Source organism: Corvus brachyrhynchos, unplaced genomic scaffold, assembly GCF_000691975.1.
Source record: "Corvus brachyrhynchos isolate BGI_N302 unplaced genomic scaffold, ASM69197v1 scaffold46, whole genome shotgun sequence".
Lineage (NCBI taxonomy): Eukaryota > Metazoa > Chordata > Aves > Passeriformes > Corvidae > Corvus > Corvus brachyrhynchos.
In genome coordinates, this window is record NW_008238838.1 from 5,144,044 (window position 1) to 5,155,732 (window position 11,689).

Genomic DNA, 11,689 nt, shown 5'->3' on the forward strand with positions numbered 1-11,689 from the left:
CCGATGGCTCGCCGGGCATCCTCCAGCTCCTGTGGGGCTGGCTCAGGGATGGAGACGGGCACGGGCACGAACTGGGGCCCGGGGTAGCGAGAGGAGGCTGCAGGGTACTGCAGGGTGGAGGCTGGCAGTGCAGAGAGGGGCTGTGCCCACGGGAAGTATGTGAGGGGCGGCTGCTGCTCCGTCACCTCCAGCGGTGGCACCATGGCCGGGGTGGTGCTTCGGGGCTGGGAAAGGGACAGAAATACAACAAAATGAGACAAAAGGCCAGGTGGGGCAGGGGGAGGACACAGCACAGGCTGGGGATGCTCATCCCACTTCTAACATCCCTCATCCTTCTGCTCTGGGTGAAGCTCTGCACTGAGGGTGATGCCTGTCCTGTGTCCAGGTCATGCTTATGTCAGGCTCTCTCCAGCTTTCTGTTCCCATTCCCACCCTCCCTGTGACCCTGTAACACCCTGAGCTGGAAACTGCCCTCTGGACAGTCCCAACTTTGCTGCCATCAAGGCTGAAGCAGCTCCCTGTGGCCTCTGGAACAGCCCAGGCAGAGCCACATCCCAAACCCATCCCACGGCCCTTCCTCAGCAGTGAGGGCCACAAGGACACAGAAATGGCCTTTGGGGGATTTGCTGGGTCTGCCTGAGCAGCCAAACTGAACCAGGGAAACGAAAATCAGCTGCCTAAGATCCACCGGAACAGAACTCTCTGCCCTTCCCCTCTAAAGGGGATCAGATCATCTTGTGTCAGCCAAGCAGATTTTGTCTGGCCTGAAGCCAAGTGTTCTGCTACCTCTACGTATTGTGACCTTCCTCTTTTATCCTTAAACAGCAACTTTGGAGAAATTTATTGCCAAGTCATCCTCACCTGAATGACATTCCTGCCTCACCTGGTCCATGTGTTTCCCAGAACCCATTTACAATTTTTTTTATTTTAAGCTTGGAAATAAAAGAGTGAAAATCCCTGCTCAGCCTGGAAGAGTGAAGAGAGCTGGGGAAAAGACTGTGAATTTTGCCTGATTCCAGCACAACCACAACTTTTTGCCCTGCTCAAACCATATTATTGTCCAGCCAGAGCTAGGAAAACTACATGGCATGGATGCAAGGACACACAACATTACAGTAATTAAGGAAATTAGACTAACTCCACCCCACAGCTCTTTCTAGAAGGTGGGAATTAACACCATTTCCAGCTTGGTATTTTTGACTTACTGCAAAATTGGTGATGAGAGGCTGAGAAGTGTATGTGAGGACAGAGGAGGGTCCCACCAGGGTGTAGCTGGGACACATGGGCTGGACATACATGTCTGCTGTGTAGGGACAGCTGCCAGCCTCGTGGGACACGTAGTCAGGGTAAGGGCTCCACTGGGCCAGGGGCTGCAGAGAGGTGGGAGAGGGCTGGGAGATCCAGCCAGAGGCCAGAGCTCCTTCATCTGGGCCAGGCAGGGCAGGGGCAGCTGCGTCCATGTCAATGCAAGGCTGGCCTGGAAAACAGGACAGGATTAAAGCCCAGCCCAGCCTTGTCTGGAGAGTCACACAGAGTCAGGGATACGTTACCCATGGGTGAATAGGAAGGGAGTGGCTGATGGGGCAAAACAACCTGGAAGAGAGAAAAAATAAAAATAGAAATCAGAGGTAAAGCCCATCAGCATTAAATTCAATCCCTTAGAGAAACACCAAGGGACAAAGCATATCAGGCATTATCAGCTGATTATCAATGTCAGGGTCTGAATTCTCCCACCCCACACAAGGGCCAGAAGAACTGAGCCTGGCAGCCAGGACACACCACCCCAAACACCCACAATGTCCCCTCAGCTCAAGGGGACCTTAAAGTGTGTTTAAACCTCATGTGGCAAAGGGAATTCTCCTTCAGAGAGGAGCCAGCCAAGCTGCTGCCTCCTGGGAGGGCAAATTGAGGCTGAAACTAAGCAGCAAACAGCCAAGGATGGCTCTGGGCCATCCCTTTTAGACGCCTGAACAAGCTGCCTCACTTCCAAGCCACTTTCTGGCCCAAGGAATCAGATCCTGCCAACTGCAAAGCACTTTCCCCTTTCCATTAAGTGATGGAAGGTGCTCAGCACACTAAAACCACTGCACCTAAAGAGATATTAATGGCATTGCCAGGTAACACCAGGCTGCAGGGCCTTCACAGTGCTTTAGAGATGCAAAGGTTTCTCTCACTGCCAAAGCATTGCTGGGGCTGGGCAATCACTGAGCTCCCTGAGGGAGAATTTTCCTCCAGTGTTTGGGGATTTTTCTCTTACCGTTGTAGCTGCAGTAGCACTGGAATTATGGACATTCCCCCTTTTCCTCTTCAACAGCTCCTTCACCGGCTCCTTCACACGGACACCTTGGTAGGGGCGAGGCTGTGGCTGCTGGTCTGGGGCAGCAGCTGAGAAAAAAAAAAAAAATTAAAATGCAGGTGACTTTTCTTTTCCTTCCAGGGAGCCCAAATCCCCACAGCAGCCAGGTGGCTGTACCAGTTCTAATTTATTTTATTCCTCCTTCCCTTTGTGTCCCTCAGTGCCACTGACCTGCAGAGAGCAGCTTTACACACTCCCAAAAGGAAAACCTGACTGAAATACCCAACAGGTGACAAACCAGAACTGCTGGCCAGGCAGGGACATAAAAAAGTAGAGATCAGATCTTTAAAAGAAATATATTCACTGTTTAGGCACAAGGTATAAATGCAACCCAAAACAGGGAAGCATCCTCATTTGGAAAACCATTTAAACATCATTAGTTAGACTTAAGTACCTCATTTTGAGCTCAGACAGGTGCTGAAGTTGTGTTTCTGTTCCAAACAGAGGTTGAGAAACAGGTGACAACACATCTCGGATCTTATTCCCAAAAACCTCCCAGCTCACTCCCATAAATTCTGCTCCATTTTGAAGAATTCAGTTTACAGCCAGCTCCAAAGGCCTCTCCCAAGGCCATGTGAGCAGTGGAAGCAGGAGAAGCACATTTCTGCCAGGGCCAGCATTAACAACTCATATTTTACGTGCAGTGTTTGGAGGGAATCGATAGCAGAAGGAAACTGGGGGATATCAAAGCCTGGTGTTTGTAAAGCCACCGATAGCAGCAGTGGCTGCCTGCCCCTTTTTACTGCACTTTGGTGGGTAAATACTCTAATTGATAAGTTTTCCATTTTTAAAGATTGCAACTGGCCTTTGGTTCTGTGAAGTACAGGTGGGTATGCAGCTCCAATCTGAATTTTAAACTGTTATTCCACCCCAGGAGCATTTATTTAGATTTACATTCTACAAGAATGAATCATTTCACCTGGGATCACCTCTCCCAGCTACATTTAATTCTGTGTACACAGAGATGTTTCTGTTGGACCTTCCTGGGAGGAGAAAAATGGAGTTCTAAATACAGAGATTGTAAATCCACCTCAAAAATTACTTAACAGAATAAACGTTTCTGCTCTGTTTTCCTTTTCAAAATACTTTTTTCCCTTCAGCTTGGCTCTTTTATTAACTCTGTCTGACTCTTTACACATAACTTAATTATGAAATCTTGATTGGCCACTTTAAATCCTTTTGGGACCAGACAGAACTACATTTATGCACTGAACTGTTGTCTTTGTTATGCACCTTAAGGAAATAGTTTGCTTTAAAACAGTAGTTGAAGCAAAGATGAATTTCCAGCCTTTGCCTGATCTACCTTTGCTTTCTGTGGGCATCCTTTGTGGCACTTCAAATCAGGTTTCTTGCATTCCTATGAATCCTGTGGCTTTGGAAAGGAAGGTTTTAAAGAGAATAATGGTCACTTTAATTCTCCATACAAGGGCTTTTAATACAACTCACATTTTGCCTTTTAAATTTAGTTGGTATTAATTTATATGAGTGCAAATATAAAGAGTTCTGGTGTTCTTGGTGCTTCCTGAAGACATCAGCTCCTCAAACCTGAGCTCTGCCAGAGCTGCTTGAGAGGCAGAAATGAACATTTTGGGGAGTATCTCATGCCCAACTCATCAAAGGGCCTCCCTGCAGAATTAGGGTGGGGAAGGATGGTGGTTTCTGGCTCCAGGTTTGGGGGATGGGAAAGAAGAAATTTACTGTAAAAGCTGACAAATATACCTATTCAGAGTTTCCGGTGTAAGCAGAGTAACCAGAAAAAAAAAATAAAGAGAAAAAAAAATTTTAAAAACCAAAGTCTGCAGATCATATTTCGGTTCCCCCAAGCTGACCTCCAGAAATAAAAATAATGCAAGCACAGCTGCTTTTCCACTGCTCAGGGGTGTGTGGGGTCTGAGCATCGCAGACAGACCACAGCAAAATGGCTTTGGGGCTTCAGGGTGCAATTCCTCATCGAGCTAAAGATACATGGTCATGTACAAATATCAGCATTTGGAGGAATAATGACAATTAAAATATCCTTGTAAAGGAAGAACCTGGATTTAGCCATCTGCAAGTCCTTATAGAAAGGTTTTAACAACCCCTGAAGCTGCCTTGGACCAAGGTTCCATTGTATTTTCATTTAAGTCATGAGAGCCCAAATTCCATTCAATAAAATCAAAGGAACAGCAGCAGTGTCCTGGCTTCTCCTGCAATTCCAGGACCACAGAACATCCAGGTGCTGTTCCTCAGTACTGCTTTGACTGGCACCTGCTCTGGGAAGCTGGGGCAGCTTGAAACACCTCAAGTCAAGAAAGAAGAGAAGGGATCCAAACCCAACCACTGGGAAGCTTTGCAATGGCTTCTACAATTCATTTGGGCTCATTTCAGCGCTTTGGCCCGGCTGCCTCCCCAGCCCCCCGTGCGTGCTCAGCCCCAATGCTTCCATCAATGTTATCACCTGATGTATTTGCTAAAAGTCCACAAAAACCTTCAAGCCCTGTGAGCAATCTTTAGAACACCAGAGCTGCTGGAAAGGCACCAAGCGCAGCAGTCCTTTGCCTCTAAACATCGAGTGACAACAGCAGGAAGGTGCTGGATTCCAGACCACACTGCAATCAGCCTGGAAGTGTCCAAACTGCACAAAAAAAGGTTCCATGGGATCTGTCACCCTCAAGTGATGCAGACACAGACCCCGATTCTCAATAATATCTGTGAAATATTGATCTGAGTAAAAGGTCAGGCAGAGAAAACCTGTCAAGACATCGCCAAAAAATTAAAACTCTATCCTCCCCTACACATTGATTTAACCATTGGTGAAACTGGAGGGAAGAGAGTGGCAGAACAGCTGCTGGAAGGGTGCAGGCACCGAAGCGTGGCGAGTTTCAGATCACTAAACTTCACCCCAGCGGCGCTGGCCTTCACACACACACAAGCTGCAGCTCGGTTTCAGCCTTCAGCCTTCCAGCCAAGGCAGAGCCATTTCCCAGCAGGCAGATTTCAGTTTGAAATGCCCTGCTAATCCTGCCTAGTCCCTGCCTGCAGCAGCAAGTGTCACTCTGGTCCCTCTTCCAGAAGATTTCTGCGCTCACACGCTGACACGTGATAAGCTTATCAATTGAGCAGTGTTAACACTGCAAATATTTTCCCCTTTTTTCTCCTTTCACCTCCAATGTAATAAAAAATTGAAAAGAAACACAATAGGAAAGTTTCTCTTGTTTGCAGTCACACCAAAAAGCAATCACTGACTGCGAATAACAAGGAAAATGTAGATTTCAATTAGCAAACTCCCGAGTTAATGGCTTGGATATTGGAGACCAAATCACATTTTTATCAGACACCGTGAACTTTGGCTAATAAAAAGAAGAAAGGGGCTCAGTTTCAGAGACTTGGATGCTTAGAGTAAAATCAAAACCTTTTTACATCCGTGCCCATTGCAAGGGACTCAACATTGGTCACGATCCTGTCCTTATTTCCTGGCTAATTACACAGTATCCCTCAAAAAAACCAGGGTGATCTTTATCTCTGCTTTGTGGTCAGTCCACAGCAGGAGAACAGAGCACTGAAATGCATTTAACTGCCCAAAATCCCAGATAGTGACATGACAGGGAGTCACTCAGCAGAAATCATCATTTCAACTCCATCCCTATCCCTCAGCAGCCTTCAGGGTGTGTCCCTATTTTAATTAATATTTTAATTGATCCAACCGGCAGTTAAAGGTGAAACATTCTGACATGACCCACCTGCAGCTCCAACCCCTGGAAACAAAAATCCAGTTATTTCTGCCAAGATCCATCTGAATCAGTTGCGGTGGTGGCCTCAGGCTTGGGTGGCTGGTGAGCACCAGGTCCCTGGTACCTGACCTAAATTAATTAACACACACCTGACTGATAATTCTCTGGCTGGTCCTGAGAGTTAATAACCTCATCAATGCCAAATAAATCATGAAACAACTCAGAAAATGTTTATCTGAGTTCCATTTGGCCATTTCTTGCTTCATTATCCATCAACAGCCTTTCCATCCCAAAGGATGCATCCCAGCTTTGCACATCCAGGCCCATTTGAAGGGCTGGACATGGAGCTTTCTTTGTGCATTTGACACAAACCAAATTTCCCTTCATTTTCAGGTGTCCACCTGCTGTTGGAAGATTTCCCAGGAATCAAATTAGCCTTGGATTCAGGCAGATCTGTGTGCCCTGTGCTGTCCTTGAGGAATGTTTGTGACAAGTGTGCTTTAAAAAAGGTTCCCTTCACACCTAAAAGGATCGAAATGAGTGGAGAGCACCGTGCAGAGCCTGCATCTGTTCCCACACGAGGAAGGTACTGCAGATCAACAAATGCAGCGTGAACTTTGGAGTTTTCCACTTGGACAGAAACAAAAATCAAGGGGAGACACAAAATGCTGGCTAGTCCCTGCTGCTCTGATTATTCTAATTAAAAAAAATAAGAGCTTCCACGTGCCAAATGAGAGTTGGATGCCTTGGCCATGGTAGTGGTGAGGGCTACTAAAAATTCTCTGTTTCAGAATAAGAGAAGCCCTGGTGTGAAGGGGAAGCTGAGATAGACAGAAAGTGTCTTTAACCATAAGTCTCACCCTCAGGTCCTAATTCCTCCCAGCCCATAATACTCTTTCCATTTTAGTAATGCAAGCTTTCCATTTAATTGCTGCTGTGGTCATTCGGAGAGTTTGACACCTGCTTTGCAAAGCATGGATGGGCTCAACTTTCGTGCTATCCCTCTTTCCTAGTGGGGTTTTACCAAAATTATCACTCACAAGGTGCAGAATGTCACAGTTTCACCTCTCAGTCTCATTAGCTGATACTTTCAGGGAGGGCTCTGTACAGCCCCACATCTGTTGTGGACAGAAAAGCTTTTCCATTCACTTTAAAAGCATTTGGGAAGGGATTTGCAGAGGTGTGAATTCACATCTCTCAGTGGTAAAGGGAATCTGAGCAGCTGAATCTCAGCTGGTGACTGCAACAGGAGCTGAGCACCCAAAAAACCTTGGACACGGGCAAAACCAGCACCTAAACAGGAGATTCTTGCAGAATTAGAATTTTAGAATTAACAAGGCTGGGAAAGACCTTTGAGATCAGCAAGCCCAACCTGCTTCCACGCTTTTCAGAACAGAAACCATTTGTATGAAAGGCACGTTCGGGTTGTTGGCAAAACTTCACTATGGAGGTGACACTAAAAACAAATTCAGAGGAAATTGCTGGTGCTGCCCATGAATTTCCCATCCCTGAGGGGCTGCTGGGCCTGCTCCCATTCAGCAGAATCCTGGGGAGCCCCGACCAGTCACTTCTCCTGTGCCGTGGGAGGGGAGGCTTTCAGGCTGAGCCACCCTTGGGGTTTTGCGAGCGGAAGCCCAGGGCCCCACTCCTGCAGAGGAGTCACTGTGCCGTGACCCTGGGGAACATTTCCAGCCTGCAGGACCAGCCAGGCGAGACTCCCTGCAGAGCAAGAGCCTCCAACCACGGCAGCAGAGGGCAAAGTGTCCCAGCTTTCCTTGTGCTCCTGCAGAAATGTCCCCTGAAGGAGCAGGAAACCACCCTTGAGAGGTGCCCTGGGAAATGCCCTCAGGTGAGGTCACATCTGCTGCTTGAGGGCGTTCTTGTATCACTTTTGGGTTTTCACAGATTCACAGAGTATTCTGAGCTGGGAGGGACCCACAAGGATGATCCAGCTCTGAAGGGAATGGCCCATACAGGGACTGAACCCAAAGTCTTGGTGTTACCAGCACCAAATGAGTCAAATCTCAGGGTTTCTGTTTGGAAAGTTCCCAGGTCACCTGAGCTGCCTCTGCATCAATTCATGTTCCAGAGCGAGGCCACGGGTCCCATGTGGCCACGGGAACATCCATGGGGTCACAGGTGGCCCGAAGCAGGTGGTGCAGGAAACGTGAGGCCACAGCTGGTCACACTGACAGGAAACAGAGGTGACACCGAATGGGGACCCACAGAGCTGCTGAGAACTCCAGCTCCCAGTGAAACCTGTGGGATCTGGCACCTGGGTACCTGCTCTGACCCCAGGGGTCACACAGGGGGTCTCCAGGACACCCCTCCTGCCTGCCTGCAAAGCCAACACACTGCAGTGGCTCGGGAAAGAACAGCATTAATCAGATTTCCAACAGTTCCACGCTGGAAAAAGGAACTCTGACATTGCTGCAAGTGGAGGGAGACTCAAGGATTACAAGCTCAGGGGACACTGGCCAGGAGTTGTCTACAAGTTATCATTAGGGAACACCAGACATAATTTGACTTGTGATTCCTGCTTCCCTTTGAGCACTGCAAGTGTCAAAGAAAGAAAGCAAAATAAAAACACCAGTTCAGTTCCCAATTTCCTCCTACCTAAAGCATTGTTGTTGGCATTGCTGTGTCACTGCAGGAATAAAAAAACAACCCAAAGAAACCATTCATGGACTTCTGAGATGGAAGATTAGAATCAGGATTTGGATATGATCATCTTGCAGGGTTTTCCATGTCTTCTCCCTACTGATCCTGAAAACTGCACAGGATGAAGGGGGAAATAGAAATAAAACTTCCCAAATGCACATTTGAGCTTCCAAAATGTTCAGCTGAAAAGAAAGAAAGTAGGGAAAAAAAAACCAGAGGAAACATTTCAAAGCTCACAAAGGCACATGGTTGGTTTACCACACGTAGTGAAACAACCTGCAGGCTGTGATAAAAAGATGAATAATGTCAGATAAGTCACTGGCAAGGGCTTAAGAAATTAATTTTTCCACTCAGGTGTGTTGTAGCATTCTATGTTAATGGAAAAGCACGGTGAGAGGCAAAGGGTGGCAGCACAGCTGCCAAAATGAGCATCACCTACTGATGACAAATGAGATGTGATGGTGATAAGAGAATGAAAACCTTGCAAGAAGCAAACACCTACCTGGAGTATGATCAATAAACTACTCGAGCAAAGGTGGGCCCAGAGGAGTGAAATTATCTTGAAAACAAGAAAACTGATTTCCTGTAAAGTCATAACTGTATTGCCCTCAACCGCTTTGTTCCTTATCTTTTTTATTAGCTGAAAGAAGTGCATATCAAAAAAAAAGGCACAGAAATAAGATTTCTCACAGGTTTCACTTTTCAAAAGGAAAATTTTCTGCTATGTAACCACCGTAACCTTTGATATAATACCTGCATCCTGTTGTTGTTTTTATGAATCATAGTCTTCCACTTGATTCATAGTGATGAAAGCCAACAAAGCAGCCCTGAGCTCATATCCCTGCTGGAAAATGAGCATCACACCTCAGCATCTGCCTCTCTTGAGCCATTCATGAGCATCACGTCCCCTGCCACTCTCTGCTGACTGATCCATCACAGCCCTCCGCTGTCACCAGAGGTAGGAAAAGCAAATCAGAGCTCACTTACATTTTTGCCAGTGCATGTTCTGTGGTGGGATGGAGCCTTTTTTCCCCTCTTGGCTGAAGGTGACTCGGCTGTGTGTGTGTGACTCCCGGGTGGGGATGTGACAAGTGAGGGTCAGGATGTTTCTTTCGGCTTTTTAAAAGCGCCGTGTTCCCGCTGAGCCCGGTGACATCATCACATCCTCCAACCACAACCACTTCTACATTTTCCCTTTGCTCTCTGCTCTCCTTCTTCTTCTCCTTCACCGTCCTCAGCAGCTCCTCCGAGGGCAGCGAGCCCTGGGAGATGTTCTGCATAAAAAATGTGTCACCAAGATGGCTTTGAACAGTCGAAGGTGGGACCTGCCCCTCGTGGGATTTTCACCACAGATTTGCAAAATCGGGTCAGAAGGTTGGACAGCAGCAAAGGGTCTTTGAGGAGGATTTTGACCTCTTGTGGCACTAAGGGTGATTTTTTTCTCACATTCTGCTGCTCTGGATGGCACAGCTCTTGTCTCCACACAGCCAAACCAGCCCCCAGGCCATGCCTGCCTGGCCCTTTAAATGTGCAACCCTTCTAAACCCAACATTTGAGTGTTTGCTCCTGCCTTATGAGAATCTCAACTCCCCGGGGCCACTAAATTTGAACTTGTGAGGAAACACCTGTAAACACTTCAAGCCTCATTAAGCCAGGGCGTCCTTCATTTGAAAAAGAAACCCCTTTTTTTTTCTGTTTTGTTTTTATCAAAATACAACACTTCCTACCCAAGGACAAGCAGCCAAAATAGCTGCAAAGCTGAAGGAAGGCCATGGGAGCCTGGAGAGGCTCTTGGCAATAACGACAGCACCAGTACCATCCACACCATGAACACAACCCTCTTCCCTCTAAAAATCAGACCCCTGGGATCAATTTTCACAATTAACACCGACTTAGGAGCTTCATTCCCAGAGAAATATTTGTTGGAGTTGCACAGTGAGGTCAGAATCTCATCATTCCCACTCTTGTTGTTCAGTTTTTAATCACTGAATTGCCAAAAGTTTGCTCTCACAAATTTCTCTTCCCATAAAAAGACCAAGGCAGGATCTGGTGGGGTTTTTGGACAGAATTTCTACTAAGGGAATTTTATGCTTTCAGGTGTTTCAGGCACCTGTTGCGAGCAGATCCATTCTGTGAACCATTCCACAACACACCAAACTGCGTTTAGTGGGAAAACACTGATTAATCAGCTGAATGCTTAATTGCACTCACTCTGCTTCAAAGACTTGTCCAGAAACCAAAAAAGAAGCAAACCCCAGAGCAACTGGAGTGGAAAGAATTAAGGGATGTGCATGTCTGCCCTCCAAAATAGCCCCAACCTCCTCTGTTCTCAGGCACGAGGGCATTGTTCAGCCACATTTTGCATATCTGAATTATTGCTGAGTACCAGCCCCGCGCTGTGACATCCTCCCCGCTGCTGAAGTGCTTAGTAATAGCTGACAGCCTCGGAGCTGATACTGCAAAACCTGACAGGTAGGCTGGGGTTTAACTCACAGTGATGCCAGGTGAAGCGAGGAAAAGCACTGAGACTGGTTTCACTGGCATTTCAGCCACACCAGAGCACAAAGGAATCGTGGACTCTCCTATCTGTGAGATATCCGTGGTGCATTTCTCCCCAACCTAATGAAACTCGGTTTCAGAAACCTCACAAAAGTGTAGAATTAAGAAAATGCAGCAGCAAATCTGTTCCTGACAAATTCAGTCTGAAAGCCAGGGCCCAAGCACACATTTAGATTTGCTGAAAGCCTGAGGGACGAGGCAATGCCAGGGAACAGTGGGAAGAGTTCCTGGAGTTTGGCTGCAGCAAAGGCAGTGCCAGAAGGGGTCTGAATTGTGCTCTGCTGAAATTTGCTTCTGGATTCTGACAGCACAGAGCTACTGGGACAGAGCATGGCAAATCAAGGGTCCAGGCAGGTCTCTGGCCTGGTTTTTCGCTCTGAGAACACCCTCTGTGTACATTTGG

At 47.2% G+C, this 11,689-nt stretch overlaps 1 protein-coding gene across 1 annotated transcript in view; it reads right to left on the reverse strand.

Annotated features, from left to right (window-relative positions):
• POU2AF1 (POU class 2 associating factor 1) overlaps positions 1-10,929 on the reverse strand; it is a 13,310-nt gene extending 2,381 nt beyond the window's left edge. The window contains exons 1-5 of the mRNA XM_008636919.2: positions 9,715-10,929; positions 2,258-2,385; positions 1,551-1,593; positions 1,206-1,477; positions 102-224 (exon numbers count right to left, since the gene is read on the reverse strand). Coding sequence (XP_008635141.1) covers positions 102-224; positions 1,206-1,477; positions 1,551-1,593; positions 2,258-2,385; positions 9,715-9,730 — 582 coding nt within the window. The 5' untranslated portion in view covers positions 9,731-10,929. The remainder of the gene's footprint in view (positions 1-101; positions 225-1,205; positions 1,478-1,550; positions 1,594-2,257; positions 2,386-9,714) is intronic.
• Between the last annotated feature and the right edge of the window lie 760 nt (positions 10,930-11,689).